Raw genomic sequence first — 22,966 nt, 5'->3', positions numbered from 1 at the left:
AACTTACTGAATTCTTGTATGAATTCTTGTATGAGAGTCCTGATTTTATCATTAATTAAAAGCACAAAACATGCACACAATTTATGAAATGGCCACCATGGTTGTGCACATTAGGGAAGTGCAATATTACGACACGCTACATATAAGTCTGGCCGTGCCAAAGATGTTCGAATCCAAGTGTACCCTGCTACCTCTATCATCAACTATATTCGTCAACGCTTAATAGTTCAAGTTTTACCTTTCTGCACCTTTCACTCTTTGTATATATTAACTCCACGATTTAATACAGCATTGACCGGGAAGTGCACTAATTGCTACTATTTACATTGTATATATCTCCAAATTTTCCTATTGTTCATTAAATTCAAATATAAACTGGAGGTCAGGTCACCTCTACTGGTCTAAAATTAAACCAGAGTGCATATTTAGTTAAACCTGCATATTATATTTTCATTGAATAAGAACCTGAATGTAATATTGTGTTCTACAAACTACTCGATAAGCTATGTATTTATAATTACATCCGCTGGATTTAGTGTACAAACAATGTTGGCTACACCTCCCAGGGAAATTCCAATTCAAATCTTAAACTTTTTTCTCAAAGTCACCTTTGCAAAATAAAACAAACAGATTTTTAAATCATATATTGTAAAAAGTCACTAGATTCTATGTACAAATGTGCAAATTAAAAAATATCTTTCTACTGATTTAATGTAATTTCAAAGAAGGGTTCCCTATGTGTTTTAGTTTATGGAGATGTTGCTGATTGACGAAAAGGGTCGTTTTAACTATAAGTCAGTTATAGATACACTTACTGACATTCTAATGCATTAAGTTTTGCCTTCACTACACTGCGCTCCGTTTCGGCAAACTTAATTGCATTAGAAATATAACCTATACAAAGAAGGAGGAAAAGTATGTGCTAAATTATGCAACAATTCAATTTTCTGACGTCACAACTATTGCTTCATAGCATCAAACAGCATTGAGGCGCGTTGGAAAAGAAACGAGGCAGTGAATCTTTTTATCATCAATTCATTTATATTAGCCTGGTTCTCGTCGTGTACTAATAGTACGCCTGGCACACACCAACAATGGCGGATCACAACTGAAAAATATTTGTTTTCCAGATGATCAATACTTTTAAATAATTCCTTTACCTTTACCAGTCTATCGTTGGTCGCCATTGTTGGCGTGTGCCTGCAGTTAAGGGGCAGATAATCCAGACTACAATTCATTTTGTGTGCATGATATAATAGGGTTATTATAACAGTAGCTCGATGCTGTATTCGGCTCGGGTGGGTTTTGCCAGATCTGATTTCACGAGGCGCGCATGCTTTTAATGTTAAAATGAAATGAGTTATGTAATTGTGTGCGCTATTTATATAACTGTGTCAGCTCATGCATATTAATGAAAGTAGTCCGGCAACATACAATACGGAAGGTAAAATACGAGATTTTTTTTTCAGCTTGTTCGTATTTCCTTGTGAAATGGAAGCTGTATTTTTGACATAAATTATATAAGTATATGATAAACATTTTATTTGAGCACTTTGATGTCATTCTCATGTTCTGTTCTGTTCTGTTCTGTAGAAATAGGGAAAATGTCCACGTTTGGTTTCCGTAGAAAACGTAAATTTATTGTCAGCAGTTTTACAAAATGTTATTATAAAGTGATAAATCTAGATATAAAATTAATCTCTTGTAAACACTTGCGGCTAAACATCTTTCATTTAATACATGTATATTGTTCAGATCATTGCATTGCGTAGGTTGACGCGGATATAGTATTTGTGTATCTTTACTTTTATCTTAAACAGTTTAGCGATAAGCAATAAAATAAGGATTAAGTTTTTCAGCTCTATAATATAGATCTTTAAATCAAGCCGTACTCGATTGAAAAATAAGAATCGCTGTTGTTTATAGCGTCAGAGAAAGTGTATAAGTAAATTTTCAAAACGTAGTTATACAAATTTATTTTTTATCTCTTGTAAGAACAAGTTCTATGTAGGTATGTCCCGACAACGGGAGTTAAAAAATCTAAATCATATGGCTTGCTGTATAAACCAGACCAACATAGACTAAGACTTGCTGTAGGAGCCAGGCCAACTTTACCGGTGTAGTGCAGTCTAGGCTTCCTGTATGAGCCAGGCGAAAATACCGGTGTAGTGCAGTCTAGGATTTCCAGTAGGAGCCAGGCGAAAATACCGGTGTAGTGCAGTCTAGGATTTCCTGTAGGAGCCAGGCGAAAATAACGGTGTGGCGCAGTCTAGGATTTCCTGTAGCAGCCAGGCCAACACAACCGTATACTAGTAATCAAGTGTAGCATTAGCTGTAGTCAGGTCGATAAAACCGTGTACTACAGAGCCAGGCCAATGTACTAAACCAAACGTGTACTAAAGTCAAGATGTTGAGCCATGTCAATATAATCGTGTATTCTAGGATGTGATGTATGAACCAGGCCAACTTAACCTTATTATACGGACTAGGAAAAAGATACTTGAAACTTTTGTGAACCCTTGTAACCTCATACAAAAACTATACACTAGTTGTACCGACAGAAATGTAATTAGCTTTGAGTTATGACATGGCAGCTTTAGGGCAGTCATCTAATTATAAGTGAGTATGTAATCATGCAAACTTGGTGATGGGAGTTCATTTTCGCTGTCGAAGACGGAAACCTATAGGAATATGATGCAGAAACTGACGTTCTGACAGTACTATTATATACCTACCATAGGTCAGGCCACAGAAAACATCTTGCCTCTAATCAGATCATAAGTACATTTATTACATGACTTCATATATAAATCGCTGACTCATAGTTAGTGATATTGACCGGTCTATAGTTCAACATACTACTGGTGCTTAATGTTCCTGGGTTCAAAGAAAAAATAAGAAGATTTATATTTGATGTCATGTAATAGAACACTTATTGAACGGTTTGCCTGTCAATAAATGTGTAATATAAATGAGCCGCACCATGAGAAAACCAACATAGTGCGTTTGCGACCAGCATGGATCCGCGCAGTCTGGTCAGGATCCATGCTGTTCGCTAACAGTTTCTCTAATTGCAATAGGCTTTGAAAACGAACAGCATGGATCCTGAACAGACTGCGCGGATGCGCAGGCTGGTCCGGATCCATGCTGACCGCAAACGTACTATGTTGGTTTTCTCATGGTGCGGCTCAAATACTCATTTATATCTGAAGTCACATGCAATCATGCCATAAATTACTGATGCTGGTATGTTTTTTTTACCATATGTGTTAAAAAAGAGAGGCAAGACGTTTTCCACAGGAACTTTAGCCGCTCGACTGGTCTGTATAGGACTTTTCTAAACCATAGAAACTAGATCTACATACTTGAAATAGGAGAAAATGTTTAAAAATAACTGAGAACCTTTTATGTGTTATGAAACAAGCGTAAGGCCTTTCATTAAGTATTTAGGAGTGTATGCTCGTGCTATATTCTTTTATTGACCAAGTTCGGGCCTTATGATAATGTTATTAAGTGTGTCGTTTATATCAATTTTAGCGCTAGTTTCTGTCATAAACTTGCTATTTATTACTGAGATTGACAGATACTGTATGAATTATAACATGTTTTACTATCTTTATACCGGGTAAAGCCCTCGTTTTACACTCATGATAAATACAAATACAATAAAAGACAAAATATAACAATGAAAAATGATACTTAGCATTCTTTTCGCCAGTCTAAGTAACAAAACCCAAAATGTAATAATGCCAAAAATAGCCATTTTTTGTTGCTAAGTTGTGTTTTCGTATCTAATGCGACATGCAAATAAATATTTTAAGCATATTAATGTAATCATAAAATGAGCCGTGCCATGGGAAAACCAACATAGTGGCTTTGCGACCAGCATGAATCCAGACCAGCCTGCGCATCCGCGCAGTCTGGTCAGGTTCCATGCTGTTCGCTTTCAAAGACTATTATTATTAGAGAAACCATTAGCGAACACCATGGATCCTGACCAGACTGCGCGGATGCGCAGGCTGGTCTGGATCCATGCTGGTCGCAAACCCACTATTTTGGTTTTCGCATGGCACGGCTCAAATGAATAATTTATAGCTCAAGGTTAAAAAAACCCAAAACATAAACACATACCCATAACAAAAATATGTTAGGATAAGTTTACCCATAATTCTTCAAAAATAAAAGGAAAATGTCAAGACAGTATCAAGCATGTGGCAAAGTAGATTTGACTTAGATATGTCAAAAATACCTTCAGTCATAAAAAGATTCGCCAAACAACCGAGTTAATCATAAACTGCATAAACATTGGATTCTAACGCATGTCTTGAGGGAGGCAAAAAATCGAATCATGCCTTGACGTCTGTCTGCCGATAGGTTTTTTTTTTCTTTTGTAAATTAAAGGAAATAGAAAGACGTATTTCCTTATCCAACTCGTTACATTAGTTCATTGTAGTTATTTTATGAGTAATTTTAATGGCTTTAGACTGCATTGGCTAAGAACGTGTCTCAAACTTGCAAAATCATGTAACTCATTCTTCTTATAACCATGTGTAACTATGATGTATTGCAATACACTGATGTATACATGTTAAATAAAAATCGTATTTTCGCCCGCGGACAACATCAATCATTTCCGTTTAACCTTCCGACATAACAAGATCGAGTTAAGTATTTTATGTGTAATAACCGATACTGGTTATACTATTAATATATCGAATGTTTAATAGTTATTTCTTCGGCTGATTGTGTTAGTTGTTCTGTATCTCATGCTACATTTTATATATTATTTGGCCGGGTTTTTTTTATTCTGTCGGCCCCGTCAATATGACAAAAACTGTTGCGCGACAGAACGAAAGAGCGGCACTTTTTCACACACAAATATTTTTTTCAGAGCTCAGAAAGTGCTTATTTGTCGGTCAGTGATTGTTGCAGATACGGCACAACGGCACTTGCAACAGCAAATAAAAAAGTCCTCCTGTTGCCCCGTTTCTAAACGTTTCGTTGTTTCTGTCTGTCGCTACTGCCAAAAGGGCTGAACAGCAGATCGCTAAAACAATTGATTTATTTAAAATCATATATAAAATCAGCGTTTAGTCATCAGAAATTATTTCGTCGGGGTGAAAGAACGTGACTTGGAGAAATTAGAAATCAGACCTTTTTAATGATAGACATATCGTAGTATAATGTCGTCGTAAATGAGAAAATGAGAAAGGTATGGTGCCGTCAGTATATGAGAGAGGTATGGTGCTGTTTTTAAAGGAGGAAAATATGGTACCGTTTGTAAATGAGAAAAGATATTGTACCGTTTGTAATGAGAAAGGAATGATGCCGTCTGTAAATAAGAAAGGTATGTTTCCGTCTGTAAACGAGGAAGCCAAGTTTAGTGTCACTTGTAAAAAATAGGTACGGCACCATTTTTAAATGAGGAAGGTATAGTGTCGTCAGTAATGGAGAAAGGTATGGTACCGTTTGTAAATGAGAAAAAGTATGGTACCGTTTGTAATGAGAAAGGACTGATGCCGTCTGTAAATAAGAAAGGTATATTTCCTTCTGTAAACGAGGAAGGTATAGTGCCGTGAGTAAATGAGGAAGGTGTGGTGGCGTTTGTAAATGAGAAATGTATGGTACCGTTTGTAAATGAGAAAAGTATGGTACCAATGTATGGTGCCAACTGTAAATGAGAAAAGTATGGTGCCGTCTGTAAATAAGAAATGTATGGTGCCATCTGTAAATGAGAAAAGTATGGTGCCATCTGTAAGTGAAAAATGTATGGTGCCGTCTTTAAATGAAAAATGTATGGCGCCATCTGTAAATGAGAAATGCATGGTGCCATCTGTAAATGAGAAAAGTATGGTGCCATCTGTAAATGAGAAATGTATGGTGCCATCTGTAAATGAGAAAAGTATGGTGCCATCTGTAAATGAAAAATGTATGGTACCATCTGTAAATGAGAACATATGGTGCCATCTGTAAATGAGAAAAGTATGGTGCAATCTGTAAATTCGATCTGTTCGTAACATGTTGCTAGATTACGATTACTCTCGGTCTATACATTACAAAACATCTGGCTAAATCACGATTACTTTCGATCTTTATATGATATGCAGCTGGACTTCGATTATACTTGGTGCACACTTTACATGTATTTAGACTACGATTACTTTCGTTTATTCGTTACATGCACCTAGACAATTATTACTCTCAATCTGTACGTAACATGTAGCTAGACTACGATTACTTTCGATCTATACGTAAGTGTAGCTACATATCGATTACTCTCCATCTATACATAACATATAGCTAAAGTTTAGATTACGATTATTCTCGGTCTACAAGCAACATGTATAGATTATGGTTACTCTCGATCTATACGTAACATGTACTAACACTACGATTACTCTCAATCTATGCGCAACAAGTAGCTTGGCTATGATTACGCTCAATCTATGCGCAACATGTAGCTACATGTTACGAATCGATAAAGAATAATTTTAATCTAACCGTTATCGATTCGTAACATGTAGATAGGCTACGATTGCTTGGTTTCAGAATTTCCAACAGTATTTGATTATTTTAGATAAAAGACAAACATGTATAGTAATAGAAGGAAAGAATTATGATGTGGCTATGCCACTTATGGCCAGCATTAATAAATTAAATTAATTAATATTTTTCTATAAATAGAATATCTTCAGTATTTATTGTCTGATTTTCAGAAGCAGTAGCTACTTATAAGTTCATCTACGCTTAGTTTTCGGGTTTTATTTAGTACTTGTTCCACTCTCTTTTGTTTTATTTTGTATATAACAATCTTATAACAATGTGTTTTATCTGTGGTATTTTATGTCATGCGATATGATAAACCTTGACACTGGTCATGTGCTTTTGTCATGTGTTTTGATATGTAATATATAGCTGTACTACATTACCTTAAATCAGCAATTAAATATAAATATACACATAAATTGAATAAAATTAAATAAATTTTATTATAAGGTAATAAGTTGGATATTTCACTGGAATAGTTACTGAAAGTGTTGACAAAAAGTATCAAAACTCTTTTGCTTTTATGTAATTTTGTTTAGCGTTATGTGTTTTCATTAGCAATTCAAGGTAATAAAAAAAGAAGAACAAAAACGGATTTCTATGCAGCATTAATTCATAAAATACTCGCTTAGTCTGTAGAAACACATACTCCCAAAATTGTTAACCATATTATATAGAAATGTTTTGTAAAACATTAAGGGGAAAATGGCTCACTCGTTAATTATCCACTTACAGATATTGATCAAAGAATCTGAAATATTTTTATTCCAGAGGGGAAAGTTCCATGTATAGCAGGCCATATGCCCTCTATTATGAGTAAAGCAGATGAGAGCATGACTTGGCTAAACATTAAGGTTTAAGTGAATACATATGATGACGTTGAAAGTAATATGAGGTGTTTCTTGGCTTGTAAACTATAAGCTTCTCTGAATACGGTAGGGTTTGTAACCATTAGAATCTGACCGACAATTCGTGTGAAAATACATTTTCTGGACGTGTTACCAGTACCACACTTATATTTGCACGAGGGCGTAGCCCTGTGCCAATACTATAGTAACCATGTACGGCACGTCATTGCCATATAAGGTAATATGCGCCACCTACCGATTTTCAACGGACTATTATAAAATTTTCACAAATTAAAGATGATGATATTTCCGACAGACTGGTATTTTTTCAGTTCTCTGTTATTCTCCATTTTGCATGACCACTAACGTCGTTATTTTCAGCAGAGCGCAAAATGAGGTATTTGACAGGTTTTCTAAGTAGCGTTTTTATATACGACACAAATGCGGCAAAAATGCTTTATTTTCAAGTTTGTGTTAAAATTATTTCTCCAATGGTGTGTAATTTGTTAAGTTTAATTCGACGTCACATCGGAGGCAAACGATTTATGGACGCAAAACACGTTAGACATCGAGTTTCACCCAAAATTTAGCGGAAAGACGCCTATATTTAAGAAACTGCCAAGCAGGATTTTCCCGTGTTTTTGCCGGTGTTGGAAAAACTCATCTCACATCCCGGGGTGTAAGCCGACTCACTTACTGAAAGTTATGAATGAATGTGTAAATTCATACGCTTCTATAATGAAATAGTGCTTAAAAGAAAAGCGTTTGTTTCATTTTATTCCTTCCGTTAATTAAAGAATACGGTATGCAAGAAAAAGTTTCTATCACTAATTGAAGGAACAGATCGAAAAATCTGGCTCTCGGGTAACTGTTTCACGGTAAACCGGCAGTGTCTCATTACTGCCTAAACAGTTAACCTCGAGCCAGATATTTCCATCCGCACCTTCAACCAGTAAAAGGTCCTTATACTTTTAGGGCATTATTTCAAATATAGGGAAAGCCTCTCATCTAAATACGGATGCCGCTCAGAATAGTATTTCATGTACGAGAGAAAACCTATCAAGGCATTATTTCAAATATAGCGGAAGCCTCTCGGAAGGATATTAGAACTACCGACCGGTCAGAGGAATAGCTTCCCCCTGCCAAAAGAAAATGATTATATCCACTCAGCCAAAGAACTTATTAGTTATATTCTATAGAACCAGACCAAACAATGTCCTAATGTCATTTTAATTTAATTTTAAGCTATAAAAGCGATTAAGCCTTGAATGGATCTTCCATACGTCAAAGCTATAATTATTACAGTCAACAGTTTTTGTTAATTTGCATAATTTGAAACCTGCTTTGTGTTGGTGGACAAAAATAGTGAACATATAATGATAATATTTCGGGGGTGTTGGCTCTTTGCCAAATCTTACTGACGTTAGAACACCCGTGGTCGGGTAGTGAAAAGAAATGTCATTAATTTAAATATTCGCACAAGGTCATTATAATCTTGTTATACAAACGGTGATAAAATGACGTGATTTTAAAAAGTACATGCTATTGTGTATGGAAAGGTCTGTGAACTCGTGTGAACTCCGCGACAAATTTAGTTTTGTTTTGTTAAAGCGACATGCCTCCAGATCATTCGACAACCAAAAACAAATATTTTTTTTTAGATATCTTGAAATAAATGCTATATTTCTTAAGAAGGCTTTAAACATTAATTACTGACAAACTTTATGTTACGGAAACAAATGAGAATTTGCTGTTTTTACTACTTTTTACGATGAAAATCGAAAAGCGTTTGTCACGCTTTTACTCCAGGTAAACTGTCTCCATTATAAAGATCTATATTTTGAAGTCATTATTCACTACTTCAGCTACAGCGCTATTGGCGCGGCGGTCCGGGGTTCGATTTCCGACGCGGTTATCTTTTTTTCTTGATTTGGAATTTTTAAAATATTTTAGAAACAAAAATTCAAATTCAAATGTTCATAATATGACCAAACTTTAATTTGAAAGAAAGATTATTTTTTAGCCAAATCTGGAGGTCAGTGCCTTTAAGTGACACAATAGAGGTACCTTATGTCTCGGTAAATATAGGCCCAAATCACGTCAATATAAAAAAGCAATTGGATTACATTTCATATCATACAGAAACTGGTAAAGAACATAAACAAACGAAGCGAATATGAAGACTACCTCTTGGTCGTCGCATGTATTAATTTTCAGAAAAGAATGGAAGACTCCCAGGGCATTTAGGTATAGCGAAGCACAAATGCCATTATTACACATATAGGAGACGCTTCTCGTGTCATTATTTCAGGTATAGAGGAAGGTTTGCAGAACATTATTTCAGGTATAGAGGAACACTTGCAGGACATTATTTCAGGTAGAGAGGAACACTTGCAAGACATTATTTCAGGTATAGATGAAGAATTGCAAGATATTATTTCAGATATTGATGAAGAATTGCAAGACATTATTTCAAGTATAGAGGAAGACTTGCAAGACATAATGTCAGGTATAGAGGAACACTTGCAAGACATTATTTCAGGTATAAATGAAGACTTGCAAGATACTATTTCATATATAGATGAAGACTTGCAAGACATTATTTCAGGTATAGAGGAAGACTTGCAAGACATTATTTCAGGTATAGATGAAGACTTGCAAGGCATTATTTATTTCAGGCATAGAGGAACACTTACAAGACATTATTTCAGGCATAGAGGAACACTTGCAAGGTATTATTTCAGGTATAGATGAAGACTTGCAAGACATTATTTCAGGCATAGAGGAACACTTGCAAGATATTAGTTCAGGTATAGATGAAGACTTGCAATACATTATTTCAGCTATAGATGAAGACTTGCAAGACATTATTTCAGGTATAGAGGAAGACTTGCAATACATTATTTCAGGTATAGAGAAAGACTTGCAAGGCATTATTTCAGGTATAGAGGAACACTTGCAAGATATTATTTCAGGTATAGAGAAACACTTGCAAGACATTATTTCAGGTATAGGGGAACACTTGCAAGACATTATTTCAGGTATAGGGGAACACTTGCATGACATTATTTCAGGTATAGAGGAACACTTGCATGACATTATTTCAGGTATAGAGGAACACTTGCAAGACATTTTTTTTTTAAATTTCAGGTATAGAGGAACACTTGCAAGGCATTATTTCAGGTATAGAGGAACACTTGCAAGACATTATTTCAAGTATAGAGAAAGACTTGCAAACATTATTTCAGGTATAGAGGAAGACTTGCAAGACATTATTTCAGGTATAGAGAGAAAGACGCTCTTGACATTATTACAGGAAAGGAAGAAGCCTCTCAGGCCATTAGAGAAAACCCCTCATGATATTGTTTCAGATAAGAGCGGAGGACACTCGGGATGTCATCACAGGTATAAAGGAATTCCCTCCGTATATCGTTGAAGATAAGAGCGGAAAATTGTCAAGACCTTATTTAAGTGATACAGTTACATTCATTTGATGTGTTTTGGAAACTTAGGAAGACTATCATATTTGTTATGTTTTTACAACTTAACTATATAATATATGTTTTGTTTATGTCTTGATAGAGGCAGCCGTGCTCATGACCCACGTTGTACTTTTTTCCCAAATCAAGGGAATCGCGTCACTTCACAATTATACCAAATATTTTGTTATTTTCCTTTTGTTTTGTTGTAAAACAACAAAAATGCCTGTCGGTGTTTTCCGCAATACGTAAACGTTGATTTTCTGTTTTTGAACTGTTTGTCATCTACGTTGTAATTTATAACGTAATAAGGCTTTTCTATGATATCCCTTACTTTCATTAGTACAGGCATTTTGAAATTACAAATGTATACTGAAGTAAGACAAACGGTGAACGAAATATTCGAATTTCTGCTTGATTACCATTAAAACTTGAGACCACTCATTTATTGTATATTTTTCATTGACTTCAACTCGTCGGAAAAATTTAAGTCGTACGAATTATCTTTTAATTAATCTCAATAATTCGGTTTGAAACCTTCGTGATCTGTTTTTTTTTTGGTAATCATAATCTGTCAAGAGTAATGTTTTGTGGTTATATAAAGGCGCAAAAATGGTAAACGAATAATATAAAAATATATAAAAAAAAAACAATATTTGGTTAAGATTTCGGAGAACCATAACTTGGTGAAAAACATTTACATACATCATTCTTATACGTAGCAAATACCAAATTTATAAATTAAGTATATCTTGGGCATATATTAAAGCGAGTCAAAATTACATTTACATTCTGTGCAAAACAGAGATGCACAGTGTAAAATACTACAGTTCGGTCAATATGTTGTGAAAAGTAAAAAAAGTTTTTTATAACCACTTCCCTAGGGCTCATGCATACCTTCACAAAGCATGAAATAATATATAAATATTGCATTTCTTAGAGGCTGATATGGAAAATGTTAACCCCAGGATATTTGAATACCGGCCGAGGCGTCCTGACTCCCCATATAAATCGCTGGTCCATAGTTAATGCTGTTGACCAGCCTATAGTTCAACACTAAATTTTTGAGTGAGATAATGTCAAACTTGAAGAAAACAATATGAAAATTTAGAGATGTCATGTAATAAAACGGGAGTGCATTATTTTCACGTGAACAAAGAATACTTTACATCTGCTTCTTAGACCGAAGGTAAGCCTTCAATCGTGGCATGGTGGTCTCTTTTTTAAGGAAATTTACAGGACCTACTTTCTCGCGCAAAAACATTCCCAGTTGTGTAAGAAAGCAGGATTTCCTGTGACTCGTTCCAAGACCTGCAAGGCGTCAGAAAGTGCAACAAGACTTCGCCGGCTTCATATCTCAAACGGATTCATAACGAATTCACAAATAGCACGTTCGTTTGATTTTTCTATGTACATTTGTATAACATGAATGTTTACATGACGTAACTTTAGTGTCTTTTCTAACAAAGTTTGGACAAAATGATTTCTGTATATGATACATGTTCTAAAAAGTGGCGTGAGTATAATGCAAACAAATGTGGGGTGATTATATTTAACGAGATTAAACCAGAATTATGGAACGCCGATGGGAACACTGATTAAGTGGCGGACTGTACCAATGCTCGGTATTAGCTGCAACATCTCGCCGTCCGCACGGAAATTAATTCAGGACGCATGCATTTATAAGTGGAACGTACGTAAGTATTGTATTAAATGGATAAGTCAGGATGCATATGTTCTCAAACTTGACATTTCAGTACGCTAGAAACTCACATTTCACGTTTGCGTCTTATATATAAAATGTTTGTTCAAATAACCTACTAGTGACGGCGGACGCGGTGATGCTCTGTGTCATTTTCGATGAACGTCTGAGAGACATTTCAGAGTGGTCATAAATATAATTTAAAACTACTTCCATATTCTACCCAAACATGTAATTAACATCCAAAATAGGAAAACTTCCTACTCTTTTTAACAACATTTGTTGTCATTACCATTATGTGTGTTTCCTTTTCTAGTTAGTGTCGCGGAATATATTTAATAACTGTATTAACTGTATTAAGGTAAATTAAGTGCATATACCTATACTAGAATGATGAGCTCCTGTTTGCATAGAATGTTTTTTTATAGATAGTTGCTGAACTGCAGTTCAAGTTTTGTACAACGTTTAGCTTATATTTGCTATGACAACTATATGTAAATGTATGATGTAATTTGTATTAATTCAGTGGTTTGTGACTGTGATAATTATTTGATTTTGCGAGGTGATCCAAATGCGGAGCCTAATTTTTTTAGTTGTTTATATGATTTGATTAGATATTTGCCGTTCTTTAAAAAATAACGATAAATCACAGAATGGTTTCTAGAATTTTGTTTTCTTCAAGGTGCCCTCAATTCATTATTGTAGCTGTCACACAACAATTAAGTTGCGGTAACATGCTAAAAAAATTAGGGCAGCTAGGTCGGTAATTTTTTTTTTTTGAGGGAGAGGGGGAGTTTTTTTATTAATTGGGATTTTTCGGAAATTATTTTCGTGTTGAAGTCAAATAAGGGGGTTATGCTTAAGAGCATCAGTAAGTTCATTTCTAACATCACTGACCGTGTTTAAAGCATAAAAAAGTGCAGTTTTGCGACTTTTAGTTAAAAAAGTTGAAAAAATAGGGTCGGGCCAAAAATTTAGGGTAGGTCGGGATACCGGAAACAAACAATTTTTACGCCTTATTTGCTGTTTGTTAGTGTTTGCATAAATGTAGTTGACTTTCTTCTTACATGCTTTCTATATGTGTGTATGGTGAGATCACTAAATTTTTATTTTGGAGGAAATCTACCTGCCATCTACCCTATTGTATGAATTTGTTAAAGGGTTCATACGAGATCACAGGTATTTTCATACAATAGAACCTATTTTTTGACAATCACGACACTTATCGTTTGTATAAACAGATTAAAATAACCTTGAGTGAAATCCGAATAAGCAAATATTTAATGACGTTTCTTTTTACTTCGGGTGTTCTAACGTCAGTAAACTTGGCACAATACTAACACCCCCGAAATACTATCATTATATTTTTACTATTTTCGTCCACATTCATGACATTTGCAAAGTAATCGTTTTACTATTCAAATAGTGTAAATGTTGACAATAATAATTAGAATTTTACGTAAATTTGTCTCGAGGCTATAGTTCGGCAGTTGAATACAGGTTTAAGAAGTAGGGCATCTTTCTCAAATAAGCTAGCTTTCGAACTGTTTTACAATTCTATTAGAAAAAAAAAGACTCAGGGACATACAGCCTGCCTAATTGTAAAGAAACATAAAGAAGCACAAGTCAATACTTGCATTGTGATCACCTGCCTATCACTTTAAATGCAGTTCGAAGCTATTCTACTGACCATACCGTGGTTCTGCCCGGGAGGTCACCCGAACCTAAAATAATGTTTTGTGATGTTCCGCACATACCTGAATTAATGTCCTGAGAACTGAAGTAATGTCCTGAGATATTCCGCACACACCTGAAGTAATGTCCTGAGATGTTCTTCACTCGCATACCTGAAATAATGTCCTAAGATGATCTGCACATACCTGAAATAATTCCTGAAATGTTCCTGACATGATTGAAATAATGTCGTACGATGTTCCACACATACCTAAAATAATTTCTGAGATGTTCTTCTCGTAACTGAAATAATGTCCTGCAATGTTCCGCACATAACTGAAAGAATGTGCTGAGATGTTCCGTACGTACCGCAAATTATGGTCTGAGATGTACAGCACATACCTGAAAAAATGTCCTGAGATGTTCCGCACATACCAGAAATAATGTCCTGAGACGTTCAGTACATACCTAAAATTGTGTCATGAGATGTTCTGCACATACCTGAAATAATGTCCTAAGATGTTCCGCACATACATGATATAATGTCCTTGGATGTTCCACACATACCTGAAACAATGTCCTGACATTTTCTACAAATACCTGAAATAGTGTCCAGAGATGTACTGCACAAACCTGAAAAATGTCCTGCGATGTTCCACACATACCTGAAATAATGCCCTGAGCTGTTCTGCACATACCACAAACAATGTCCTGAGATGTTCAGCACATACTTGAAAAAAATGTCGTAAGATGTTCCACACATAACTGAAATAATGTCCTGAGATATTCTACACAGACCTGAAATAATGCCCTGCGGTGTTCCGCACATACCTCACATATTGTTCTGAGATGTTCCGTACATATCTGAAATAATATCCTGAGATGTACAGCACATACCTGAAAAAATGTCCCGAGATGTTCAGCACATATCCTGAAATATGTAGTACATACCTGATATAATGTTCCGAGAGGCTTCCTCTATAACTGAAATAATGACCCTGTCCTGTGATAATGACCTGAGATGTTAAAATCATCCCAAGAGGCTAGGGCTATATTTGAAACAATGTCCTGAAAGGTTAGGGCTATTTGAAATAATATCCTGACAGAGAAGAAGCTAGGGTTCTACCTTAAATAATGTCCTGAGAGTCTTGAGGTATACTTGAAATGATGTCCTGAGAGTCTAGGACTATACATGAAACAATGTCCTGAGAGTCGAGGACTATACACGAAACAATGTCAAGAGAGTCAAGGACTATACATGAAACAATGTCCTGAGAGTCAAGGACTATACATGAAACAATGTCCTGAGAGTCTAGGACTATACATTAAACAATGTCCTGAGAGTCTAGGACTATACATGAAACAATCTCCTGAGAGTCTAGGACTATACATGAAACAATGTCCTTAGAGTCAAGGACTATACATGAAACAATGTCCTGAGAGTCAAGGACTATACATGAAACAATGTCCTGAGAGTCGAGGACTATACACGAAACAATGTCCAGAGAGTCAAGGACTGTACTTGAAATAATGTCCTGAGTGTCAAGGACTATACACGAAACAATGTCCTGAGAGTCAAGAATTATACGTGAAACGCTATCCTGAGAGTCAAGGACTATACATGCAACAATGTCCTGAGAGTCAAGGACTATACATGAAGCACTGTCCTGAGAGCCTAGGACTATACATGAAACAATGTCCTTAGATTCAAGGACTCTACATGAAACATGTCCAGAGAGTCAAGGACTATACATGAAACAATGTCCTGAGAGTCAAGGACTATACATGAAACAATGTCCTGAGAGTCTAGGACTATACATGAAGTAATGTCCTGAGAGTCTAGGACTATACACGAAACAATGTCCTGAGTGTCAAGGACTATACATGAAACAATGTCCTTAGAGTCAAGGACTATACATGAAACACTGTCCTGAGAGTCTAGGACTAGACATGAAATAATGTCCTGAGAGTCTAGGACTATACATGAAACAATGTCCTAATAGTCTAGGACTATACTTGAAACAATGTTCTGAGAGTCGATGACTATACTTGAAACAATGTCCTGAGAGTCTAAGACTATACTTGAAACAATGTCCTGAGTGTCAAGGTCTATACTTGAAATGGTGTCCTGAGAGTCTAGGACTATACATGAAACAATGTCCTGAGAGTCGAGGACTATACCAGGAATAATGTCCCGAGAGTCAAGGACTATACATAAAACAATATTCTGAGAGTCTAGGACTATACATGAAACATTGTCCTGAGGGTCTAGGACTATACATGAAACAATGTCCTTAGAGTCAAGGACTATACATGAAACAATGTCCTGAGAGTCAAGGACTATACATGAAACAATGTCCTGAGAGTCTGGGACTATACACGAAACAATGTCGTGAGAGTCTAGGAATATACATGAAGTAATGTCCTGAGAGTCAAGGACTATACACGAAACAATGTCCTGAGTGTCAAGGACTATACATGAAACAATGTCCTGAGAGTCAAGGACTATACATGAAACACTGTCCTGAGAGTCTAGGACTTACATGAAGTAATGACCTGAGAGTCTAGGACTATACATGCAACAATGTCCTGAGAGTCAAGGACTATACTTGAAACAATGTTCTGAGAGACTAGGACTATACATGAAACACTGCCCTTAGAGTCTAGGACTATACATGAAACAATGTCCTTAGATTCAAGGACTATACATGAAACAATGTCCTGAGAGTCAAGGACTATACCGGAAACATTGTCCTGAGAGTCAAGGACTATACACGAAACACAGTTCTGAGAGTCTAGGACTATACATGAAGTAATGTCCTGAGAGTCTAGGACTATACACGAAACAATGTCCTGAGTGTCAAGAACTATACATGAAACAATGTCCTTAGAGTCAAGGACTATACATGAAACACTGTCCTGAGAGTCAAGGACTATACATGAAGTAATGTCCCGAGAGTCTAGGACTATACATGAAACAATGTCCTGATAGTCTAGGACTATACTTGAAACAATGTCCTGAGAGTCTATGACTATACTTGAAACAATGTCCTGAGAGTCTAGGACTATACTTGAAAAAATGTCCCGAGTGTCAAGGTCTATACTTGAAATGGTGTTCTGAGAGTCTAGGACTATACATGAAACAATGTCCTGAGAGTCGAGGACTATACCAGGAATAACGCCTGAGAGTCAAGGACTATACATAAAACAATATTCTAGACTATACATGAAGTAATGTCCTGAGAGTCTAGGACTATACATGAAACAATGTCCTAAGAGTCAAGGACTATACATGAAACAATGTCCTGAGAGTCAAGGACTATACATGAAACGAGAGTCTAGGGCTATATTTGAAACAATGTCCTGAGAGTCAAGAACTATACTTGAAATGATGTCCTGAGAGTCTAGGACTATATATGAAACAATGTCCTGAGAGTCTAGGACTATACTTGAAACAATGTCCTGAGAGTCTAGAACTACACTTGAAATAATGTCCTCAGAGTCTAGGACTATACACGAAACAATGTCCTCAGCCTAGGACTATACATAAAGTAATGTCCTGAGAGTCTTCTACTCCTACCTGCAATATTTTCTTGAAATTCTGGTGAGTGGATCACTTAGTAGTGAATGATTTGCAGAGTACGAATGTCACATTAGAAATCAATTATATACGTTAATTACCATAAGTCTTTTAATAAGTATTATATCGTAATATAAGTCACTGCATTTGGGCAAATAGTATAATGGGTTGGTTTTAATGACAAGCAAATTGGCCTAGTTACTGAAACCTTTGCTTCTGACTAGATCATATTTATAATTATGGTGGCTAATTTCTGCCATCTCGTGTTGACGAGGCGAAAACACGACAACACGAATCCTCGACATATTTTACACAAAAAACACGACGTTTAGAGGGCGCCAACACGACATATTCATTTGTCGAGTTTTCGTGTTGGCGGGTATAAATATGTCGTGTTGGTGCCCTTAATTTGTCGTGCTGTCATGTTATCGTGACTTCGTCCGCCGACACGAAAACACGATACATATCTTATTTGTCGAGTTTTCGTGTTTTCGTTTTGGCGTCTTCCGTTAGACTATTGCACAACAATTACACAAACGCAAGACGCGCAAAGAGATCTGGACTGATGATAGTCAATATAGCGCACAGTAAGAAAATGGCCCACCTAGCGCTCACATTTTGTGTAGTTAAATAAGGTCGATTAGGACCCAGTTTTTCGAAACTTTAACAGGGGATTAGGCTAACGATCGATTAACTTTTACAGTTACATTTCGACATTTTAGAAGACCTAGGAAAACGTATATTAAGAATTATAAACACTAAAACGTCTTTACAGTAAAAATTAAAACATCATACTAGTTGTTCACTTCATGACTAATATTTTAAATCAAAATTTAACAGATTATTAGTTTAACAGCCGGTTAAACTTTCGAACAACTGGGCCTAGGTGTTTTTCAAGTTTTCGTGTTGTCGTATTTTCGCCTCACCACCACGCCGAAATCAGCCAGCAGTATAAACATTAAATAGATAAGATAAGATAAGATAAGTTTTATTTAAAGTCGGCAAGAAAGCAACATTATAACATAAGCTCTGAAGAGCTTTTGAACCGACTATAACAAGTAGTATTATACAGATATATCTGTGGCATATAGACAAGCATTGCTTTCAAAACCTCACCTGTAATCTGACATAATCGCTTGTCTATATGCCACAGATATATCTGTATAATACTATAGATTGGTTTGCATATTTTGAAGATTCTTACAGCACAAGATGTCATTTTGGGGAATGTGACATTGATATCATCCGAGTTACTACTTTTTTAGTCTTATTTAAAATATGTCGTCGCTATAAAAGCCGACCTCTTTGCCATAAATCCTCATTCACGTGTATTTATAGCTGAATTGCGTTATGTAGTATTTTATGAACAAACGTTTTTCATACTGTAAAGTATGTAAATGACAAAAATGCTATAAATAAAAATTCCATTACCGCAGTCACTGTCTGTCTCTTTAATAATTGAGTAACTAAAGATTCCTTATGATGCAAGAGATTAGTAAAAAAGAAAATTTGAATTTTTATCTGCAGGAAGAAACGTCGATCAGTGAAATGGTTGGGCAGAGATTTTTTTGTGTCAAAAGGGAATATGACAGACAAATCAGACAAAACGCTTCAAAATTATTTAATACACAAGAACGTGAAAGTTATACAGAAAGTTCTTTTGAATTCGTCTCCTTCAAAATTTTATATAAGCCTTCTACAGACTACTGTCACAACTAGATACAAACTTAAAGTGCCGTGTGGAGGCTGTAACTATTCTCCTTGTACTTGTTTTTCAATCAACGTTTGTCATATTTTCTGGTCCTTTGAGAGCATTAAGTTTATTCAGTTTAATTATAAAAGAACGCCGCTTAAACCAAACAGAATTAGTCAAAACGAGTCTGATATTTTGATTGGTTGCGTTCTTTGTTTCCAAAAGTTTTTTTTTAATGCATTTTGTTATATTCTTAGAATTATTTTATGTACACATTTTCAGTGATAATACACGTACTTTATTTCCTTTTAACAGTATCTATCATTCAAAACTGCATTGCTTTCAAAACTCACATAATTGCTTTTCTAAGTGTGACAGTTATATATCTAAATTTAATTCTCTTCCTGTGCGGGATTTTCCGCCATTAAAAGGCAACGCTGCATTTCTTTCAAAACCTCACCTGTAATCTGACATAATCGCTTGTCTATATGCCACAGAAATATCTGTATAATACTCTTACTGTGCGGGATTTTCAACCATTATAAAAGAGAACGTTTGAAAGTAGTTCCCAAAAATGTACATAATTTGACCACTTGGTCAAAGTCAAGTTTTTGAATATTTCTAAAAATGATCCTCCTCGAAATTTTCTATATGGCCATGACCTTGGCGGCTTAAAGGGTAATACTACAGTATGCGGTAAGTGATCCAGTTAATAGGGTGGTCCATTTACCCAAATTCACCAGAAATCACGAACCTGCAGTATTAGGCATTACGTGAAATAATGTCCTAGAGGCTTATTTGGCCTTATTTCAACCTGTAAAGCTGGCTTGTACTCAAGATTAAGAATAAGTCAACTTTTCAAATGAAGTTGAATTAAATTATGTCAGTACCTTTAAACCTTGACTAATCCATAATAATTAGGAATTTTCATCACTTTGCAAGGAGATGCATTATTATAATTCTTAACAATTAGCCAAGTTGAATAGGAAAGTTCATACTCTGCTCTGATTTCCTTTTAAGGCGAACTATTTTCTGTGCTTTCACAATTTTTTCTGGAGTTTGCTTGTTTTGGTTTTAACGCTGTTTTTCAACAGTATTTAAGTTAATTTTCCGGTGTAATAATCTTGTCATTTCATATACAAATTGGCAATACACATACTTACAGCAATAGAATAAATGATACATTTCTCTCTCACATCCTTGCGAGTTCTTTTTCGTGCGGTATAAACCGACAAGAAGTTTCTCTAAAGACTGCGTTTTATTGACAATTAACATCAACCCTTTTTAAACAGGTTATGACTAAAACTTCTGATTATGTTTATACCTGGCAATAACTTATACTCGAGGTTCAGAGAGCTAAGCGTGTTCATTGGTATTTGACGCAATGTTAACTTTAAGACGAATATGCTATTGGTACATCTCAGTTTTTGGAACCCAGTTTGGAAGATTGATGTTAATTGTAAAAATGATATTAAAACTCGAAATTGTTTTAGATAACAGATAAATTTCTAAATATATTTTTACCAAGACGAGAAATAATTTAGCTCTCTTTCCAAAACCGTATTGGATGTTACTGATACTTATGATAGTAGCAATTTGCATAATGCCACTATCAGACCGTTACCATGTTAAATTTCTAAAATGGACTTGTCCGTCATTCAGTTTGTACAGTACTACTTAAGTTATTCAAAGGAATATTCACTGAAAAGTTACTGACCTTGCCGCCAGCAAATCACATATCTGTGTTAGAAGAGCATAAAACTGTTATTTCTGTTAATAAGGAAAAAGCAAGTGGCATAGACGATATCAATGTAGAAGCACTTAATAACGACGTAGCGATCTCGTTTATTCATATCTGATTCAATATATGTTTGATAATGGTATTGTTCCATCTTTACCGAAATCTTCTGCAATGGACCGAAGAGACCAGTTGACTTATAGAGGTATTGCTAGGTAAAAAGTATTTTGTCTACTTAGTCCGAGGAAAATAACAGTCTAAGACGAACAGATCTGGGTGTAGAAAAGGTCGGAATATTACTGAACAGATACTTGGGTTAACTAACTTAATCGACACAAGAAAAACACTACGTCAGTCTACATTTTTTGTCTGTATATCATTATAAAAAGGCCTATGATCATATATTTAAAGGAAACTTTTATCTGAATTAGACATATCTGGTAAAATGTTTTAACGCTGTAAAACCATTATATGTATCTGTAAAGTCATGTGTAAGGATCAATCATCTGAAGACAGAATGGTTTGACGTCACTTGTGGTTTACGTCAGGGGTGTATACTTTCACCTTTTTTGTTTAATTGATTCATAATTGATTTGTCACTTTATCTTAAATCAATTAGTAAAGGTATCCCCATCGGAGACGAGAAAGTTTATATTATGCTCTATATTGATGATATTGTGTTACTGTCTGGGTGTGCTGATAATTTACAAGTGCTACTGAATGCTTAATTAACTCGTACACTAAGAATGACATGAATGTTAATGGCAGGAAAAGTTCGGGTTAAGTCAGAATTATGTATACAGTTTAGGTTTATAAACGGAATGAGTCAGGTTTACATTGTTGATAGATATGAGCCGTGCCATGGGAAAACCAACATAGTGGGTATGCGACCAGCATAGATCCAGACCAGCCTGCGCATCCGCGCAGTCTGGTCAGGCTCCATGCTGTTCGCTTTTAAAGCCTATTGGAATTGGAGAAACTATTAGCGAACAGCATGGATCCTGACCAGACTGCGCGGATGCGCAGGCTGGTCTGGATCCATGCTGGTCGATAAGCCACTATGTTGGTTTTCTCATGGCACGGCTCATATACTTACCTCGGTGTTATTCTACATGAAAATTTGGGTTAAATCGGTTGCTGAGACTGCCAGACGTGAATTGGGTTTGCTTATTGCTAAAAATGCAAAACCATACCAAATCTTTACAAAACTAAACGACTCCATGCTTTGGTCAGATATCGGATATAGTGCTTTTTGTGGGGAGTTCGGTCATATTCGTGTATTGAAGCCATTCTTAACAGAGCAATGTGATTTTTATTTGGTGTTGGCAAACATTCACAAAATGAAGGCATATCCGGCGATACCCTCCAGTAGTACAATGGAAATCTCGTTATACTGGTCAAAGTTACCATGTATGAATGTAGAAATAGGGTATTTAAACGAATGACACTCAAACTAGTCTGACATTTTAATGTTAAGGGTTATTATGACGTCGGTATACCAGTTTATTAAACCTAGATCTTGCATTTCATATTACGTACAGGCAAAATAGATACCATTTTTACTTTCATTGTTTTAGATTAAACCAAGATTTAAACAACATTGTCTAATACTAATATCATTTGTTTAGCAGTGTTGTTTCAGTCTTATTATATAAACTTCTACAGTGAATATATTAAATAACTGTGATATTGCTAGCCATCTCGTT

At 35.6% G+C, this 22,966-nt stretch overlaps 1 protein-coding gene across 1 annotated transcript; it reads right to left on the bottom strand.

Moving 5' to 3' along the window:
* Nucleotides 1-15,574: 15,574 nt before the first annotated feature.
* Nucleotides 15,575-18,134, bottom strand: LOC128556646 (perilipin-4-like). Its single transcript, XM_053542224.1, has 5 exons — nucleotides 18,032-18,134; nucleotides 17,633-17,758; nucleotides 16,793-17,431; nucleotides 16,266-16,649; nucleotides 15,575-15,930 (listed from the first exon to the last, which is right to left on the bottom strand). Exons 1-5 carry the CDS (start codon nucleotides 18,132-18,134, stop codon nucleotides 15,575-15,577), a joined length of 1,608 nt encoding a protein of 535 aa, XP_053398199.1.
* Between the last annotated feature and the right edge of the window lie 4,832 nt (nucleotides 18,135-22,966).

The sequence above is a fragment of the Mercenaria mercenaria genome, chromosome 4, assembly GCF_021730395.1.
Source record: "Mercenaria mercenaria strain notata chromosome 4, MADL_Memer_1, whole genome shotgun sequence".
NCBI classification, from domain to species: domain Eukaryota; kingdom Metazoa; phylum Mollusca; class Bivalvia; order Venerida; family Veneridae; genus Mercenaria; species Mercenaria mercenaria.
The sequence above is the reverse complement of the archived record's forward strand: the minus strand, read 5'-3'. Positions and strand labels throughout refer to the sequence as shown.

What these genes read in the sequence shown, in the direction of transcription:
- LOC128556646 (XM_053542224.1), bottom strand. Translation starts at nt 18,134, where the DNA reads ATGTCGAGGATTCGTGTTGTCGTGTTTTCGCCTCGTCAACACGAGATG. An exon ending in AGTCAGAAGCAAAGGTTTCA is followed by an intron (nt 17,759 to 18,031) that starts GTAACTAGGCCA and finishes TTTCGTGTATAG; the next exon opens with TCCTAGACTCTGAGGACATT. An exon ending in CTCTCAGGTCATTACTTCAT is followed by an intron (nt 16,650 to 16,792) that starts GTAAGTCCTAGA and finishes GTATATTCCTAG; the next exon opens with ACTCTCACGACATTGTTTCG.